This window comes from Pteropus medius, unplaced genomic scaffold (assembly GCF_902729225.1).
Source record: "Pteropus medius unplaced genomic scaffold, Ma_sr-lr_union100, whole genome shotgun sequence".
Taxonomy (NCBI): Eukaryota; Metazoa; Chordata; class Mammalia; order Chiroptera; family Pteropodidae; genus Pteropus; species Pteropus medius.
The window spans coordinates 25,229,161-25,248,772 of record NW_024342467.1 but is presented as its reverse complement, the minus strand read 5'-3'; the positions used below and the strand labels follow the sequence as shown (position 1 = coordinate 25,248,772).

At 57.3% G+C, this 19,612-nt stretch overlaps 1 protein-coding gene and 1 long non-coding RNA gene across 7 annotated transcripts in view; one reads left to right on the top strand and one right to left on the bottom strand.

Moving 5' to 3' along the window:
• The window catches only part of COBL (cordon-bleu WH2 repeat protein), a 150,683-nt gene extending 137,532 nt beyond the window's left edge, over positions 1 to 13,151 (bottom strand). For 3 of the 6 annotated variants that reach the window (XM_039862808.1, XM_039862811.1, XM_039862812.1), the window contains exon 1: positions 12,987 to 13,151. In XM_039862808.1, coding sequence (XP_039718742.1) covers positions 12,987 to 13,027 — 41 coding nt within the window. In that variant the 5' untranslated portion in view covers positions 13,028 to 13,151. The remainder of the gene's footprint in view (positions 1 to 12,986) is intronic. The other 3 variants (XM_039862813.1, XM_039862814.1, XM_039862816.1) reach the window with 2 other exon arrangements.
• Positions 11,687 to 16,902, top strand: LOC120602482 (uncharacterized). The gene is made up of 3 exons (XR_005652786.1): positions 11,687 to 12,467; positions 15,153 to 15,551; positions 16,482 to 16,902. It is a non-coding gene; the product is annotated as an uncharacterized LOC120602482 (long non-coding RNA).
• The last annotated feature ends 2,710 nt before the right edge of the window (positions 16,903 to 19,612 follow it).

Sequence of the window (19,612 nt, the reverse complement as noted above, 5' to 3'; positions counted from 1 at the left end):
TCGCGGAAGGAAAAAAGCAGCCCCCGGTGACTGCCACACAGCCCCGGCGACCAGCCTCCAGGACAGAGCGGACCCTGACGTTGCTCGGGCAGACTGAGCGTCCAGGCTGAGTGACCCTGACGTTTACAGTGACACGGGGCAGTCTGGTGAGTCGAGCGGGCGTTATCGGTAAGTACGCCGGGGCAAGCCTGGCACTGGCACAGACCGAGGTCCGCGGTCACCTTCCTGTCCTGAGATTATTTTTTTAAATGTCAAGCTAAGTTGTAATCATTTTGATAATCGTTATGTAAAGGACAATGCATACTTGAGTAAAGACAGCTGCCACATGCAGCCGTGATCCGTGAAAAGGCGTCGTGAGAAAGCTTCAGACCAGGGCCACCTGCAGAGAATTCGGTTACGAGCGTCTCTCCCCAGGCCCTTCCCTGGGGCTTCAGACGAGCCTTCACCGGCGGTTTAGGGAAAGACAATCACTTTGGAGAAGGCAGTCAGGCCCGCGCTGCCCAGCTGCAAAACAAGGGTACACGATGTCTTGCACTGGTCCCCCCAAAAGGGAGAGCATCATTCCTGCCCCCTTGAGTATGGGCTGGATGTGGCGGGCTGCTTCTCACAAACACAGTATGACGTAGGTGACAGTGTGTGACTCCTAAGGCTCGGCCATAGAACGCACAGCGACTTGCCCCCTGCGTCCCCTGTCAAACCCCCTGCTATGTGGGAGGCCAATGCTATGTGCTGAGGACACCCAAAGAGGCACGTGGTGAGGTCCGCGTGGCAAAGAACTGAGGCGTTCCGCCCAAAGTGACGAAAAGCACAGCGGGCCATCTCCCAGCCACCTCGCGTGACTGTGAGCGCGGCTGCAGCGGCATGAGACGGCCTGGGACGGCCACAGGGAGAGCTGGTCCCCACAAAGCTGCTGCGTGTGAGGCGCCATTCGCAGCAGTGGACCACGGCCACAGCCGCTGCCCTCAGCCGGGTCACCCCTGGGATCCGGCCATGCTTTCCAGGGCGACCACGCACCCTGCCACACGTGGGTGACCGTGCACACTGCTGCCTGAGCGCGCTCCTGCAAAGGTGTCCCCGACTCCTGCCGAGGGCTAAGCACTGACACATGGGCTTGGGCCACACGGCAAGCAGCCACTTCGCGGCTCTTAATTAACGCAGGGGACCATTCTCCACCTGGAAAGCGGGAGGGACACGCCTGCCCCCGGGCTCACGGACGCGGGTGTTGATTCTGTGGAAGCCGCCAAACAGTGCATGAGCGTAAATGACCGTTCAGTGGACCCTATCACTTTGCACACCCCGTAACTCACTGGGGAACAGCAGTGACCGCAACCACCAACAGGATGGACACCTCTGCGCAGCGACTGTGGCCCTGGGCCGTCTCAGCCATAAACGGCCTGCGGCAGCCTCGTCGGAGTCGAGTCAGAAGCCACCCAGGCTGTGGGGACCAATCCGCAGGACGGCCTCAGCCAGCGGGCGTCCCTTCCCACAGCAACGCTCCCCGTTTCTCCCTCACACACTCTCCAACCAGACGCCCCCCACCAAAGTGCCCGTGGAGTAGAGGAGGCACCACCCGAAACACACTCCCGAACCTGCAAGGTCAAGGCCAGGAGGCCGAGGGGCAGATGCTGATGGCGGCAGCTGGCACCTCCGCCCGGCTCGGAGGCCAGACGGGTAAGGCGGAGTACTCGGCCAGGGAGGAACGGAGCCTGCCCGCACGGTGCACACGCACGTGCACGCACACGCACATGGGAATGCACGCCCATGGCCGCATGCACGAGGTCACACACACAGATACACACATGTACACCCATGGGCACACAGAGGCACATCTATGAGTGCACACACATGCATGCACTCACGGATGCATGCACACGCATGCACGTGCACACATACGCACAGGCACACATGGCCACACACACGCACACACATGAGAACACAAGCACACGTGTGCATGTACACATGCACTCATGCATGTGCACATACACACACCCATGGGCGTGCACACCCATGACCACATGCACAAAGGCACACGCACATACACACACACACCCATGGGCACGCACAAGGGCGCACACATACACACAAACACTCATAGGCACACACGCGAGAACACAAGCACATGCACACGTACAGGCACACGCTCACACACAGACACACACCCCTCCAGGGCACTGGGCCTTCCAGAGACACTGAGGGGTTCAGCGAGGCGGCGGCCACAGCCCTCAGCCCTGTCTTGCTGTTTGGCCGCCGGGCGGCACAAAGCTGGCTGTTCAGAAAGAAGGAAGGCCTGCCAAACCGTAGCTGTGACATGGCCGTGGAGCCGAAAAGAAGGCACAGCAGTGAGACTGCGGATCCAGACTCTGTCATCGTCCCTGCCTGCCTCTCTTTCTTCCTACGGTCACAGTTCCCAAGAGGCAGCAGGATTAAAGTCCCCCAGTGCATGGCCCCGGGAGGTTCCAGGCCTGGGACGTCTCAGAGCCAGGCGGACGGGCGCCGTGGGCCTGGCCCCTCCTGACAGAGCTGTGACGGAAGCGTGGACGGCAGGGCCCTGGCGTCCTGCTCAGAGGATGACAGAATGTGCCGTCGGCCGAAACCGTGCCAGGGAGGGGCCCGCGCACTGCCTCTTGAGCAAGTTGGCTAAGCTCTGCAGGATTCAGTGTCCCAAAAACGGCGACAGTGGTACCTGGAGACAGGTCTATCCACTGGGGGGGAGCGACGTAAGGTATGGCGAGCACTCAGCCCACAGATGCTCCCTCGGCAGTGCCGTAAGACCAAAGCCGCTGTGTCCCGTTCACAGGCCACTTCTCTGCCCAGGCACATGGGTGTCGCAGTGACATCAAACCGCTACAAAGCTCTAGACGCCCAGTGTCAGCTGCACACCTAGCTCACTGCGGACAGGTGCTCAGGCCGCACTCTGGGCAGCACTGGGCCCCAGGACACCGCGGACACGGGCCCTGCCTCTCAGACCCCAAACCCGGGCCCTCGGTCTCGCTTCCTTCTTCATTATCACCGGCGAACGCTTCCCCTCGATCTCGGACTCACGGAGGGCCACCTGCCCTGGCCAGGGTCCCCCGACACTTCACACTGAGCACGACCCGTGGTTAGTGGGACGGAGCAGCGTGCGCTCGGCAGGCCTGGGCACATATCCTGGTGCCACCGCCTGTGTGCCACGGGACACTGGCTGAGGCCCGCTGACTCCCGGATACGGTGGCTAATCACCTTCTCATGCGAAGCACTGCAAAAGCGACAAGCCAGGGGGCCGGCCCACAGAAGACCCAGGGTCACTTCTCCCACGATGCCTGCACTGGCTCGAGCGCCTGACCACTCCTGCTGCTCACACCGCCTAGAAGCCCCCCGCTCCCCCCAGATCAGGCCAGAACCTGCTTCAGGCCCCGGTGACCTATCTGCAAATATCTGAGGAGCACGCAGCAGGTGAGGGGCTGAGGTGGACCATGTGACTGCAGGGTTCAGACCTGGGTTCACCGGTCACCTAGCTGACCGCGGTCACACGGACTCACCCTCCATGTCTCGGGTCCTCATTAAACGGGAGGAGTGACGGCATCCTGTCCTGGATGGCCGCGAGGCTTCCGCTGGCACGCAGGCACCCTGGACACGCCGGGCAGGCACCCAGCACCAGCTGTCGTGGGCGCTGGGCACGTGTCCTCACTGAGGGCTGTGGCCGCTCTCCCTGCGGGCCCCCCCGCCGGCCCTGTCCCCACACCCCGAGCTTCCGGAGCCTGCGTGTCCATCGCACTCACCTCCATCCGCCCTCTGGGCTACTGCACTGAGCCATGGAGGACAGTGTCCCCCGTGACCCGTCTTGGCCCCCCCACCTGCACTATTGGCAGGAGAATAAATAAGCGAAGGAATTTCCTCGAATTCTACTCCAAGGCGTTCCACTGCTGAAGTCAAGTCAGACGACCCTTTCCCTTTTTCTAAGGAGTCACAATTCCAGTGATAATAGTGCCACCAAGCTCAGAGGGCCAAGAGGGCCCGTGGCCCCAGAGCAGGGCAGGCGGCGGCTCTGCCGGCTGGAAAATACCTCTGTCGCAGACGATTCTGAAATAAAGCAGGTCCTTGTGAAGGGCAATCTCGTGTCCGCCTGTTAGAAAAGTTTATAACCAAAGATTCGTCATTCTCAAAATGCGAATCATTATGGCAACTTAAAAGAAAATATTGATGACCAGTAAGGAACTATTTCAAGTAAAGTCATTCCCCAGTTAAATGAATCCAGTTTCCGAATAAGCTTTCATTACTTTTCTCAAGGTTGTGAAATTCATAGACGGACCTCGTCCGGGCACATTGTCGACTACGGGTCGGTGCACGCACGCCACCGCGTGTGCCCAAGAAGTGGGAGTGTGCGGGCACGGGACACGGGACACGGGGCACGGGACACAGGACACGGGACTCGCTCAGCCTCGTCACCCCGGGGACACTTTTTGACCCTCGCTGGGAGATTCGGCTCGTGAGAGTCTGCGACCCCCTCTCCCTGCGAACTGTTATTATGTAAGACGTGGCTTAGACACGGAGCAGGAGGGAGAAGCCTTCGGCTCTACCCAGTTCCGCGCGATAATTACAGACAGCGCCACGGCGGGCAGGCGGGCATCTTGGCGGGACTGTCTCGGTGGCAAACGCTGAGATTCGGGCCACACTGAATTTGTCTCTTTCCAACCCAACGGTTTCCTGATCGAACATTAGTGGGTTCAGCCATTAACAGGGCTCCAGCCAACAGAGCTATAGTTAGTCTCAAAAATTAGCCACGTGAACACAAACACACACTTGTGCTGTATTATCACTCCCACGCGAGCTATTTCTAAATTCAACTCCCAAACCATCAGGTTTGAAAAAGCTGCCAGGATCTGATGTCAGAACCTCTCGCTTTGCCAAGCGCCGGACGTCAGCTCCAACTTCACCCTCGACCCCACACACGCACGTGCGCACACACACACATGCACACGGCTCGGTCACACTCGCACGCTCACACGCACGGCCCCCTTTCCTGTCCAGTTCCTCTCCCCACGCTGACCCCAGTCTGCCATGTGAGCGTTGAATCGCTGAGGCCATTTGCAGGTGGTTGGAGCGTCAACACACCCAGCACTCCCCTTCTGCTCTGGCTCCCTGGGCCTCACGGAGCGGGGACACCGAGGCAGGCCCTCCGCACCCGCCCAGCCCCCCGCCTGGAGGCCCTGGTCCCCAGGCCGCAGAAGGGGCCGGGTCCCGTAGTCCTGTCCGCCCCACTTCCAAGCTGGGGCCGTCCTCGGCAAGCAGGAGTGGGCACGGCGTCAATGACCAGAACAGAGACGCCATCGAGGGGAAAGTGGGCACCGGATCCGTTCCAGACAAAAAGCCGGGTCACTGCAGAGCCCTCCTGGGCGGAGGGGTGGGGCAGTGGGGTGCCTCCCCCTTCCCCATGCTCGGGACCCACGCACAGGGACGGTGCTGTCCGAGATGCCAGGGGCCAGTTGCCATGGCCACACTGTGGAACCCGGCACCATTTTCCGAGAGCAGCAGTCGGAGCAAACGGAGGGCGTGTTTTCCAGCAGAGCCCACGAATCTGCCGGGGCACCGTTTCTGAAGAAGCCTGGGGTCTCCCAGGCCCTGGGGGAAGGGGCAGGGGCACGGTCGCCTGCCAGCCTGCCCTCCCCGTCCCTAAGCTGCCTGCTTCCTGCCCCTGAGTGGCTACGACTGGCAAGGACCTGGAGGCTGGCACCCTTGACCGTGGTTGCTGGGAATGCAAAATGACGCCACCACCATGGAAAACAGGACGGAGTAAAAAGTAAACGCGGAACCAACCACCCTCCGATCCAGCCAGCCCACTCCTGGGAAGCCATCGAAAGCAGGGACGGAGCCTCCACGCAGGCTCGCAGCGGCCAGCAGGTGGGAGCAGAAGCGTCCACAGCAGGTGAGCGAGCGGACAGCAGAATGAGACCCCGGAGGATCGTCCGGCATGAAAAATGGAAGGACATTCTGACGCCAGCTGCCACACACGTGAACCTGGAGGGCACCGTGCTACGTGAGAGAAGCCGCTCACAGAGGCACAAATACCGTGTGAGCCCAGTTCTTTGCTACTTCTAGAGGCAGAAAGCAGCGTGATGGGGCCGGGGCCGGGGAGGGAGGAGGCGGAATTGCTTAAGGGGCCAGCGTTTCAGTTTGGGAAGATGAAAGGAGGTCCTGGCGGTGATGGCGGCGCAAATGTGCTTCCGCCACCGAACCGTGCGAATGGCAGACGCTGTATCACCCGTGTTTCATTACAGGGAAAAGAAGAGACCGCTCAGGTGTATGCACAGCTTGTGCTTCCGACCCGAAGAGCAAAGGGCGCGTCCCCTCCTCCGTCCCCCTCCTCCTTCCTCCCTGGCCCTGGCGGAGCCGCGATGCAGGAAGAGGCGGCTCTCCCCGCCCCACTCCCCGCCCGCCGCGGAGGCCCCCGCGGTTCGGCACCTTATCTTAGTCACTGTGGCTTCAATAAAGAGACACCATACGCGGAGCAGCTTATCAACAATAGGAAATTGCCCTGGAGGTGAAGTCCAAGGTCATGGGGCCAGCATGGTCTGGTGAGGGCCCTCTTCCCAGTCACGGCCTTCTGGCTGTGTCCTCACGTAGCAGGTGGGCCAAGGGACCTCTCCGGGGTGTCTTCTCTAAGGGCACTAATCCCATGGGGCTCTCCCTCCATGGCCTAGTCCCTCCCCTCGGGCCAGGCTCCTGACAGCATCGCCTTGGGGGGCACGGTTTCCACACACAAATCTGGGGGAAGCACGGCACACCTCGGTTCCACTCGGGACCACCAATGTGGAGTTTTACATGAAAGAAGAGAAAATTATCTCCCCCGTGAGCCACTGTCGCTTTGGATTATCTAATACAGTCACTTTATGTCCCTCAGAATAAGACAACCAACAGCTCCCAGCCTGCAGAGCGCAGGGGACCGCACAGCTGGCCAGCTCTGTCCGAGCACATCGGTCTGAAATATTGGAGTGACAACTGATCTGTCACACGGTCTGGCAGAAACAAGATTAAGTGGCAGTTTAAGGGAAAAAAGTCAATTTTTTTTTTTAAAAAAAAAGAGGGTTTGGAGTTTGTGGGAACACTTCCAGTCACATGATTTCGAGCTCACGAGCGCCCTGAGATCACCTCATCCCACCCTGGACGGGGAGCAGGGCCGACCCACCGGGCTCCGGCCGGGTGACATACTCCGTGCTACAGGAGCCCCCAGAGCAGCTGCCCTCCCTCCCAGCAGCTCAGGAGTTGGGGCGCAGAGCCGTGTGGATGGAAAGTCCTACCCCACTGGGGGGTTCCCCGCAGGGGAGTCGGTGCGGGCAGAGCCCAGGGGAGGGGCGGAGGCTGGGCGAAGCCCGGCCCGAAGGAAGAGCAGGAACCACTCCGGGCCAGGAGAGAAGCCCACAGGCCCAGGGCCGAGCGGGCGCGTGAGGAAGCAGGGGGGTCTGGTCCAGAAAGGACAAAGGGACGGCAAGGAGGAGCTGGAGCCGGCCACCCACTGCGGCCCCCCGGCCACACGCGGTCATTCACGTGTGCGTGCATGGACAAGGTGGAAAGCTCCACTCCTCAGCTGCACGGGCCACAGTCCCAGGGGCCAGCAGACCCCGAGCTGGCCGCAGACGGAAGCTGACCGCCTGGGCCGTGGGAGGCAGGGGCCGTGTCAGGACGAGGGACACAGGCAGGGAGAAGAGGACCCCGCAGGGCTGACGCCGGCCCGTCTCCCCACTCCGGAGCCTGTCTCCCCACTCCGGAGCCCGTCTCCCCACTCCGGAGCCCGTCTCCCCACTCCGGAGCCCGTGTTCCTTCCACTGAGCCCGCCGTCTGCCTCTGACGGGAGACAGTCACACAGGATTACTGACCGAGCGGAAGGCATCTCTGAGCTCAGGGACATCGACCCCGCCTGGCCCAGGAGGCCACTGCCCTGTCCACTGTGCCCGGTGGGACGCACGTGCACATGCTCCACGGAGGAAGGATGGCCTGCTGTCTGAAGGAAGGGGAGCGAGTCCCTAACCCAGGGGACCCCCGTCTGGGGTCTTGGGCACCGGGCCGAGAAGGGAGATCGATGGACCAGGACTCCTGATGGCCGGGCTCACCTCCGGAGGGGCGTGTGTGTGTTTTGAAAAGGGATAAGGACTTCCATGCCGTGTCTGAAGCAATCGGTGTGTCCCGAAAAGGCCTCACTCGGTGGAGGTGGCGGTGAGGTCTGTGAGCGTGTTCGTGCAAAGTGTCTGTGGTCTGGGAATCTGTCAAACGAAACTCAATAAAACGCATCTTCACGGTTGTTTAAAAAGCTGCCGTCCGAATGTTTCTGGCTATGGAATGTATCCTGCTGGGACCAGGCCTGCAGAAGACAGCTACGTGACCAGGGCAGACAGAGGGGGGTAGAACTCTGAAGCCTTCGAAGCATCTCCCTGCCGGGGCCGAGCCTGCTCCAGAGGGGCCCGGTCCCCTCAGCCCCGCGGAAGGAAACACAGACACGGCTGGAAGCTCATTGTCATTCGTCACACCAGAGGACGTAGCAAAGCTAGTCTAGCATCGATACTATTCGGCCTTGAACATAATTACCCTCGCTGGCTTTGTAAAGAGCAAATAAAACCATCCGAGTATACGTGAGGGAAAGTCTGCGGCTACTCCAGGGAGAGGCGGGTGCGAAATGAAGGACCAGGGAAACGTGAGGGAAAAATGATATGACACAACCCTGCCGTCGATTCAGGCGCCGAAAGCCAGCAAGTGCCCTGAGCAGGAAACACCCGCGTGGCGGGGGGCGGCGAGGAAGCAAAGGCGGGAAACGGGAGAGGGGTCGGGGTGGGGCTGACACTTAAAATTCCCTTCAACAGATGAAACTCAGAAAAGAGGAAGAAGGCATCTTATCAGCATAGCTGGACGTACATCGACAGGAAAACGTTCAATATTTTACGTAGCGGAAAAGGACAAGGATGAAGACACAGAAAAGCTTCACATATGTCAAATCTGTGTTCTGTGAGAGCATAAAGTAACGGACGCAGCGTGACTCAAATTAACCCGCGCACAAAATCCGCAGCCCCGTCAGTGAACGAGCAGGGGAGAGGAAGGCGACACGTGGGTGACACGTGACAAACACACTAACCCCTGCCAAACGCTTTCCCTCGGTTTAGTCTAAAGCGGAAGCGAGGGTTCCCGTATCTTAACTGTGCACGTTTTCCATCCAAACGCTGCTTGGGCATCAAATAATTTTGCTCGCTTTTAAAACTTCCGATAAATTGCAAAATGAGATTTAATGATAAATTTAATAGCAAAGCGCAAAAGGCCTAGGAACCCAAACTATTTCTTATGGGTACAGATCCACCCATAACCTTGTTTTCTTAATAGTCATGGGAGCACTTGGGTGCATGCAAAGGACAACTTCACTTCCCGGATCCCCAATTAAAGAGGCCCCTGGCCCCGGACCTGCGTGTGGGGGGCTGCACCCCACCCGGGCACTAGGGACTGGGGCGCGGGGGAGGAGGTGGCTTGCAGATGAGTTCCGGGAGGCGGGAGAGGCCCAACGTGGTATAAGTTTAATCACACCTTAAGTTCATGGTCCTGATACAAGCACAACCACAGAGAAAGACTTGAAAGCGCTACTATTATCTGATATTGCAACATGCGAATGTCCAACTCCTATAGTTTACTAAGAAAAGTTATAAATTTCCTACTTGCCACATTACGTCAAACAGTACACACGGCTTTAACATTCTTAGATAAATTGCCAACATAAAGGACAGCGGTTAGGTAATGTTATTAACCGATGTTACCTTGATAAATTTTTAACAGGAAAAAAAATAAAGGAAAGGGAAAAAAAATAGTTCAGAAATAACATCTTTAAAAACTATAGCTCAGATCAAATGGGAAAAGCTTAAGGTAATAAATAACTATGCATGCTATCCTTCTAAAAACGTAAACACCGTGCGAGCCAAAAGCCTAAAAAACTTAAAAAAAAAAAAAGGCTAGAAACCTAAATGTCTTATGACTGTGTACACTTGGAAACATCCCACTAATATCTGTCTGCTGCGAGGGTTGCACAGGAAGCGAGTGACGGCCCACATGTACCTCCCACTGCGGGTAGCGGGCCTCTGACACTCACGGTCACGCTGGGTGTTGACGGGGCTACGGCAGCTCCACTACGCACTTCGACCAATTAAAAGAAAATTATCCCTTGTTCTAATAACCTGATTAAATACATCCAAATTTCTGCAGAGATACGAATACCAGCTATGTCCACATGAAGCTCGCACTTTGATGAACTCGATCGGCAAAGTTTCCCTGATTTTTACATAAGCAGAGTGCTCGAATGCAGCCATTGAGCAAAAGTGCCAGCTCTTCTGACATTTCATATCACTGCAGAATATTCCATTCTACAGAAATATGTTTCCGCCACAGGAAAAAAAAAAAATCTAACCACTATCCTGCCAAACCCCAAACATTCTGTCTCTCATTTATATAGATCCTCTGTGAAATTTAACCCTATGTTCCATGACTGACCACTGGTATGAATCTCACAAATAAACTGAAAGTAAATAGCTAATCTTACATGGACTTAAATCTACTGTAAAACTTTACCAAAAGGTAATTTCCCTTTACTTGTATTCTAAAATATTCTGTTAATTATTGCACGTCAGCTTAGCCCTAAAATTCCTTGAAGTCACATGGAGTCTGACTTGTTAGTTTCTTTCTGCATATGTCCTTCGTGAAAGAATACTTTTCCCAGGCAGTTAAATTAGTCATGTCCTTGTTTTAACAAAATTACTACTAAAAACATATCATTTCAGTCCAACTAAAAATGCACACACTTGTGTTCTCAGCCAAGATAACTAATAACCATCTATTAATAATTTAGTCGGACATTCGATCCGTGAATTCACGTCCACTAACCACTGGCCCGTGTGCTCGCGGGAAGGTGCTCGTAGGCCTGATTTTATAATGTGAATCCTCCCTAACTCATCGCCCCCGACCAGCTGTCCGGCACAAGAACGCCTGCTAGTCCGGTGGACAAGTTCATGGCACCGTCGTTCACGACCATGTGGGAGAACTGACCTCTGACTGCGAGTCTGATTTGATAGCCACCGCCCCAGTCCCCGAGAGGCCACGTTCACTCCCCAGAGAGCAGGACAAGCTGTGCCTGGTTCTCCAGCAGCGGAGGAAGCAGCCATTGCCTGAAGGGAATCCGACTGCCGCCAGTGGGGACCAGAGCCAGAAGCTTCATACCCATACCGCCCTTCCTGGTAGGCAAGCAAGACACCTAAATTATGTAAAGGACGCAAACAGGCCAAAGACACGTCTCTCCTCAGATTTTAACTCGCAAACGCGTATTGGTAAACATGTCGTTCTTGTCTGGAAAATACACGCGCATCGATATTTTCTTGAGGTCTCTGCCCTAAACATTCTAAAACAAATGACAATTGATAAAATCATTGGGACTCCTAAAGGTTAAAAGCCACGTGTCTACGTTTCCTGGACAAGGACGTTTAAACAAGCAGATAGGATGTGAATGTGGGAAAAGGAGTCAAAAGCACCAGCAATCGCAATTTCATGTGTTGTAGCCGAAGTCCTTAGTTCCCGGGGGGTGCGGTCCTGACGGCCACCAGAGCCCAGAAAGGCACCGTGGACACCGGACCTGCAGCACGGGGCGGGCCGGGGGGCTGAGTGTTAGGGGTCACCATCCCGCTTCTACCATCAGAGTCCTTTAAAGGATTTTGCAAATATTCTGGATGCAGTTTTGCTGGCCTCTTCGATATTCTCCCCTTCATGTCCATTTATAAGGTGACAGTGACCAAACGATTTAGTCCCCTTAAACAGGCTCACTAAACAGGCGACCCAAGCTGCCGATTTCAAGGCAATTCTGCTTCCATTTCCCTATGCCGTGATGGGTCGATGCCCAGGAACAGGAAGAGGGATCCCCCACTTCTTCCCCTGGGGGGCGGGGGGATGTTTGCTCCAAGGGAATTACATAACCACCCCGAAGAGCAAAACAAAACAGCTCTTGTCACAGCCACTGGTCTTCGGCATCTGACCCACTGCCCTGCCTCACTTTTTCCTGGCATTAAAGGGAGAGTTTAAAACAATAAATAAAAAACAGCCAGTTTGAAAACCGCTTGCAGACTCCGGCAACAGAGCGCCTAAGGGCGCAGGGCAGAGTGAGTCACTGGAGCACGACAGCAAAGAGAAGAGATTAGTTGTCCCCAGAGCCAGCGCCTGGTTCAAGACCAGCTGCTAGAGCGGACAGCGGGCCCTTCGGGAGGGAGCAGGTGCGGCCCGCCCGCCACCATTCCATTTGCGGGACTCATGACACAAGCGCTCCAGGCCGGCGACAGAGCCGGGCCCAGGACTGCGCGCCACCCGCAGCGCCCAGGCCACGCGGCCTGCTTGGGTCGCGCGGCTCAAACTCGGGCTCCGCGTCCGGGTAACGCGCAGGGCTGTTTCTCGAGTCCGAGGGATGTCACTCTTTCTGCGAGTAAAATGTGAGTGCGACCTGTGACCCGCACCAGCCAGGTGTGGGGGCGTTAACGCACCGGCGAGGAGCCGCAGAGGTGGGCCGAAGCGCCCTGGCTTCAGGTCTGAGGCCCGGTCCTACCGCGCGCCCTGCGCACTGTCCCGGGGACCCCGGAAAGAAAGCCGGGGAGGGGGAGCGGTTGTCAAGAAAAAGCCCCCAGGGCGGTGCCCTCTGCGGGACCCCGAGGCCGCGGGCTCCTGGGGACCTCGGGCGAGCTCGGGGGCCGGGCCTCCACCGCCACCCGGGGCGAGCGCTCCAGGGCCCGAGGGGACCCGGGTCTCAGAGCGGGCTCGGCCCGCGGGGACCCCGAAAACGACGCGGGCGCGCGCACACGGACGCGCGCGCGCAAAGTGCTCCGGCCTCGGCCTGACACTGTCACCTGGGCAACGACCCGGGCGCACAAAGTACACAACCCCCTTCCCCCTCGGGGCGCCCTGCCCGGAGCCCGCGCCCGCGCCCCGCGCCCTCCCCGGCCCCGCGCCCTTACCCGGTGGGGGGCTTGGCCGCCGAGGCGCGCGGCGCGTCCATGCAGCCTGCGGGCCGGGCCGAGTCAGGCGCTCGCCGCCGCCGCCGCCGCCCTCATTCACTTTTTCCGCGCTGACCCATCGTCCGCCCACGCGGCCGGCGGAGGACGGCGCGGGCCGGCAGGACGGAAGGAGGGGGCCGGGCCGCGCGCGAGGGGCGGGCGCGGGGCGGGGGCGCCGGGAGCCAGGTGCGCCGCACCCCCGCCCGGCGCCGCCCCCGCCTCCCTGCGCGCCGGGGCGCCCCGCCCGGGCGGCTCCCGGGGCCGGACTGCGCCCCTTCCCGGCCGGTCGGAGGCCGGAGGCGCGGGCCGCTCGGCGGCGGGGAGGGGAGACACCTGGCAGCCGCCGGCCCCGAGGAGGGCGAGGCGGGCGGACCCGCGGGAGGACGGAGCTGGGCGACGGAGCAGAGGCCGCTGTCGCTCTGTGCCCTGGAACCCGACAGAACCTTCACCCGGGCGACAGATGTCCAGCGCGGCGCGCCTCGGAGCGGGTCCCCGCCCAACAGCACCTGGGGACCCGTTAGAAAAGCAGCCCCCGCCCCCACGCCGGCGGGCCGGCCGGGCCGGCAGCCCGGGGTGCAGGCGCGCGCGAGTCGGCCGCACAGCCCTGCGAAGGCGTCCAGTGTCGCCCGCGGGCAGAAATGCCGGCAGGGGAGCCCCCGCTGGGGCCCGGAGCGGGTCACCGAGCGCCCTGGCCTGTCCCCACCGCGCCCTCACACTCCTAACCCGCCCAGCGCCCCTGGTTTGTGTGAAAGTCCGAGCTACCGAAATGGCAAATCTCCTGTGGCTCCAACGACCCGGAATAAAAGGCCGATAAGATGCGGGATCGAGTGAGCCCGCGGTGTCATCCGCGAGGGAGGAGGTGCCCCCTTGGGACCCAGAGCTTAGAGTGGTATCAGGCCTGCCCAAGCCAGCCCTGCTGGTCCCCAGCGTGCTCTTTAAGGAAGCGGGGAGACCAGTGTAGACGAGGAGTGCTCAGAGTCCTCGCCACTGCTCCCCAGGCCTTGGGCACTAAGACGGGGCGCCTCCCACCCATCTGGTCCCTACCCGCAAGGCGGCCTTGGTGCTCACTGCCTTACAGCTCAGCCTCCGGGTCCTTCCACCTCCCAGCACTTTGCCTGCAGAGGCCGCTGCCTGGGGTCCTCCTGCCGCGCACGCCCCGCGTAGCCACTGCCCCAAGGCTTGGGCAGGAAAGCACAGCCTATGGCCCCCTTCGTCCTACTGTATTTTTCTCTGAGCATTTGTCACTATGTGTGTGTATTTACATGTAATTAAAGTTTGTTTATATTTAAGGACTGCTTACGTTTGTTTACATTTGTCAACAAACATGGGTGTATACATCACATATCCATGGAACATAAATGTGTCAATACCTATCACATTCTGTATACATTTTGTCCATGTGCTTGTCACCCATCTCCTGGAGCTGTGGTCTCAGGCAGCACTGGGCCCTTGTCTGTTTTACTCGTCAGTGAACCTGCGGCTTCTGGACAGTAGCCAGCAGGGCGCAGTGGGCACCCCTAACGAAGCACACCGGGTGGATGAACCTCTACAGCTGCTTCCGCCCGCCTCCACGTCTGGTATCTGGGGTCCACCCCAGCGCCTCAGGAGTGCCTCCTTGCTGTGGACACCATGCTCCAAGGGGCAGCCTAGGAGGGGCCAGAGCCCAGAAATGGCCTAGGGTTTGTGGCCTAGACCCCAGGAGGAAGACCAGCTCATGGGCCGCGTTTAACCCAAGGGCATTTTTGTGGTGTAAACGCTCCTATGTGGGCAGATTCCAGGCTCCCACCACCCAGGGTGGGACTCAGGGCTGGGGCGGCCCCGCGCCCCACGGCATCTCATGGCCTAGGCCCCCGGGCCTCTGCATCTGCCTTGTGTCCCAGGGCATCACGCTTGGGGGCCTTGTGCCAGTTATTGGTGTCTGGCCCTGCCTGTGACTCTGCTCTCCCATGCTGTCAACTCTACCCAAGGAGAAGGAGCTATCGCTGATGCTGAGGAGCACAGGGCGAGGCCGCTTCACGGACGTTCTATCCTTGCTCTGACCCCGTGCGCCTCTTTGGCTCCTACCTCTCTCCTCATGGCAGGCCGACTTGCAGCAGCAACAACCCTGAGTTCAGCCCCCTTTTGCAGGGAGGTGGGGACCCCAGGATACCCAGAGTCACTCCAGCTGCCCAGGACTGGACGAAAATGCAGGGAAGAGTGGGCTTCGAAGACACCGAGCTCACAGCGGTGCTTCGTAACTGCAGATTCCGACCCAGTGTGTGCGAGGCGGGCCCTGGAGCCCGCCCTTCTCACCAGCTCGCCGCCCCACTTTGCATAGCGAGGTTCGGGGTCTGAACGGCCAGCTTCGGGCCTGGTCCTCTCACCGGCCTAACTCCCGAGAGCGAGTCACTTCTCCCTCTAGGCTTCAGTTTCCTCCTCTGCAAACAACTCTCATTTCACTCCTGCCCTTAGAGCAAAAGCTTTCGGCCTCTCACCACTGAGAACGTTGGCTGCGGGCGTGTCGCATACACCCTTCGTCAGATCGAGGTGTGTTCTGTCTATACACAAGTTGTCGAGTTTTTAACCATGAATGGGTGTTGAATTTAACCATGAATGGGATGTTTGTTTCTGCATCTATGGACGCGATCGTGTGGTCTTTATACTCCAGTGATCACGTGGTGTTGTGTGTGTCGAGCCATCCTTGCGTCTGAAGGATGAGTCACGTCGATCGATCACAGTGTGTGATCTTTTTCGCGCTGTCGTGACTTTGGCTTTGCCAGGGTTCCGCTGGGAACTTTTGCATCTTCATCCATCAGGGGCGCTGACCTGTAGCTTCCTTTCCTTGTCATGTCTTTATCTGCCTTTGGTATCAAGGTAACGCTGGCCTCATAAAATGACATCAGCGGTGTTTCCTTCTCTTTCATTTTTTTTTTTTTTTTGAAGAATTTGAGAAAAATGGAAGGCAATTTTTTCAATGTTTGGTAGAATTCACCAGTGAAAGCATATGGTCCTGGGCTTTCTCCTGTCGAGAGATTTTCGATTACTGATCTAGTCATCTTATTCATTATTGATTTGCTCAGATTTTTTATTTCTTCATGATTTGGTCTTAGTAGTTTGTATATTTATAGAAATTATTCATTTCTTCTAGGTCATTCGGTTTATTGGTGTATAGTTAGTTATTCGTAGCAGTCTATTGTGATCCTCTGTATTTCTGGGGTACCAGTTGCAATGTCTCCTCTTTCATTAATAATTTTATTTATTTGAGCCCTTTCTTCTTTTTCTGGTTTAGTCTAGGTAAAGATTTGTCAATTTTGTTTATCTTTACAAAGAATCAATTCTTAGTTTAGCTAACTTTTTCTATTGTTTTCCTATCATCTCTTTCATTTATTTGTACTCGAATCTGTGTTATTTCTCTTTATTCTGCTAAATTTGGGCTTAGTTTGGCAATCTGATTGGCAATTGTTTACACACGAACAGACGTGACCACACTCCCTGTGCTTCCCAGAGCAGCTGCACGCTTACTGCCTAAGGAAGAGTCACATCATGGCCGAGGGAGGAGCAGCTGCCAGAAAGGACGGGCACCCTCACCAGCCTAGGGATCATCTTGGGTGCTTCTCACCCGTGCTCAGCAGAATCACACTTCCTTCCGGGGCTTTGCTAAAACAAAAGAGCAGGACGGAATATGAGACCAGTGGCTGCCGCAGGGCTCCTGTGTTCAGGTTGGCAATCTCATTTTTTTTTCTTTTGCTTTACTCATCGAAAGAAAAACAGAGATGAGAAGAGGCTTCTCAGCCAGCCTGGGCGCCAAGGCAAACAGGCATATGCCGAAAGCGTGCACTGTGCTCCTTCCCACACTCGCAGGTTAAAAATTCACCCGAATAAACAAATCTCACATGCAGGAACCTCTGGAATGTTTGCTCCTTGTACATCTCACTCTCAATTTTCCGATTAACCACTTGACCATCACGTGTTTCTTGGGCAGTAAGTCAACTTGAGGCCCCACCTCTGTCGAAGTATCTAAGATCCCATGGGTCAACAGAGCAGAGAGGTCAGACCCCCTCAACATGAGCTTCGGAGGAAGCTGGTGCCCACAGGACATGACAGGTGCTGCCCACTTGAGTAGGCACGGGCTCCACAGCCCAGGGGCGCCGTGCCCCCAGCCAGGCTGACTCCTCCATGGGCACTTGGTCAGGACGCTGGTGTCTGCTCTGCCCTGGTGGCAGCTCTTCTAGTGACCCTCGGGGCCTCCTCTAACCACCACCAGCCCCCAGGGCCCCGGGGACCAGGTGCGTCCCTGGATTCTAGAGCAGAGGGCTCATCGCAGCTCCTCTCCAGCCCGGGGAGACAACATAGGGAAGCCATACGAAGCGCACCTGTTCTCACCGTGGTCACCCCACCTGCTTGTCCCACGTTTGCATAACTAATGAGAGCACCCAGCGCCTCCAAGAAGAATGAGGGGGACGTGGTTCTGAGCAGCTCTGAGCGAGGGAGGGACAGGGCTGCACCTCAGGCGATGACGAGGACAGGCGCCAGACACTGCGGAGGAGAGGCGGGAGCGTGATGCGCCCCTCGCCCCATCAGCGCTTTCTCCTGGTCAGTGAAAAGCGGCGACAGGCTCCTGGGAGGGAGCTTCCCGCCTCCCGTCCTTCATCCTTTAACTGTCCCCAGAGACCCTCAGGGCCAGCAGCATGAAGTCCAAAGGTACTAAAACATAAAGCTTTTTCCTTTTTTTTTTTTTTGACCGTGACGTCTCTCTCAACTTGTCACTTCCTATTGGCTGTAATTCTAGGCGGAGAAAATCTAAACCCTTTGAATCAGCGGCGTCCATTTCGCCCTTCACTTTTATGTCGTAGACGGGACCGTGAGAGCCGCTCACGCGCATGCGGGCTCATCACGGCGGCGGCCGCGTTCCGTAGCTTGGACGCGTGCGCAGATCTTGGTGGAGCTGGAGCCGGGGCACCGCGCACAGAGCTGACCGCCCCTGACACGCGCACACGCACGCTGCCAGCGGCGGACCACACGGGGACCAAATGGCAGGTTCTCCTACGCTTCTCTTCCCCCCGTGTCACGATGCCTGGCCGAGGCATAACGAACCCAGCGGGTGTAAACCAGAGAGAGCTTCAGAAAAGAGGAAAAACAACCTCTCCGCTCGTCCGTGGAGTGTGGGGTCCCGTGGGTCAGCCCGGTTCCTGGCAGGGAGCGCGTGTATCTGTGCATCGGTGCGTTCGCGCGCGCACGCGTGTGCATGTGCCTTGCCCTGTTCCGTACTATAACCTCTCTCTCGTTTGGAGAGTTTGTGAGGACAGATCCCAGGGCAATGGCCTGGCTTCTGGAGCCAGGAGGAACTGAAGAACACTGCTCCGTGGAGAAGTAGCCGCTCCGCACTCTAGGCTGCGAGCAGCTAAGGACGAAGCAGAATATCTGTGGATGCCCCTGGCCTTGGTCACGACAAGGTGACCGGTCTCAGAACGATGACCAGAACACGCGCACAAAACTGGCGTGGTCAGGTGTTTGTCGTCCCGGACGATATGCGTAGAGAGCAATCGAGCCTGCTCCAGTTCCATCTATGGAAAAGAGCGCAAATAACGGGGACAGTTCCAAACTGCCGCGCAGCGACCGGAGGGTTCCGGGCGCCCGGCCGCGGGCTGCGTGACCTTTCCTTGGCCCTGCGGCTTCAGACGGTAGAAGGTTAAGTGCCGTCAGCCCCCAGCTGGAGGCTTTAAACTTCACCCCCTCTTCTGTTTTTTTTTTTTTCTGTTGACTTGGAAGCTCTGGTTGATTAGGATAAAGAGAGGGTGATGGTGTGACAGGCAGGAAAACAATCCAGAGACCATTCGAATGGGCCTGGTCGAACCTGACAGACCTGCTTAATACTTAAGAGGCAGCCAGTGGAGGCGTCTCCCCTTTCTAGAGCCAGGCGGAAAACGACCAGGCAGGTTCTGACATTCAGACAGTGCTCCAGGCACTTGCGATTTCTTATCTAGATGATGGTGCCAGACTCCAGTCACCTGTTCACACTGCCTTAGGATGATCTGACTGGACACCAGTCCCACTGCCCCACCTGGAGTCACCAACCAACATCGCTCTCCCTTACTTATCCTTCAGTGGCTTCCATCACCCAAAAAATGGCAAGTCGAAACGTTGCATGTAACGCTTAGAAATCCGGCCTCCATTTCATCCTCCTGCTTTTCAGTGGGACTGGGTGTGCCGAGCAGGTGATCCCACCAGCTCGGTCACTCAGGGTTCGGTTTATTTGGGTGGCAGTAGCTAGAATTTTGCAGGGAATCTCCTCCAATTTTTACATGTTAGAATTTTAAAGCACCGTGTTGACTCTCCCAAACATAACTGCAGGGCAAATACAGACAGACAGACGCCAGTATGCAACCCGGGAGGGAGCATGTGGACGAAAATTTTCTACTTTGGAGTTTATCATTCTTCTAATCACAAGTCAAAGAGAGCCATCTACCCCAAGGACAGCAGGACGCACGTTCTTTCCCAGTAGACACGAGATATTTATCAGGACGAAAAATCTTCTGGATCATAAAAGAAATGTCAACAAACATGACAACGTTCAAGTTATAGAAAGTACATTTTCTGAGCAAAATAGA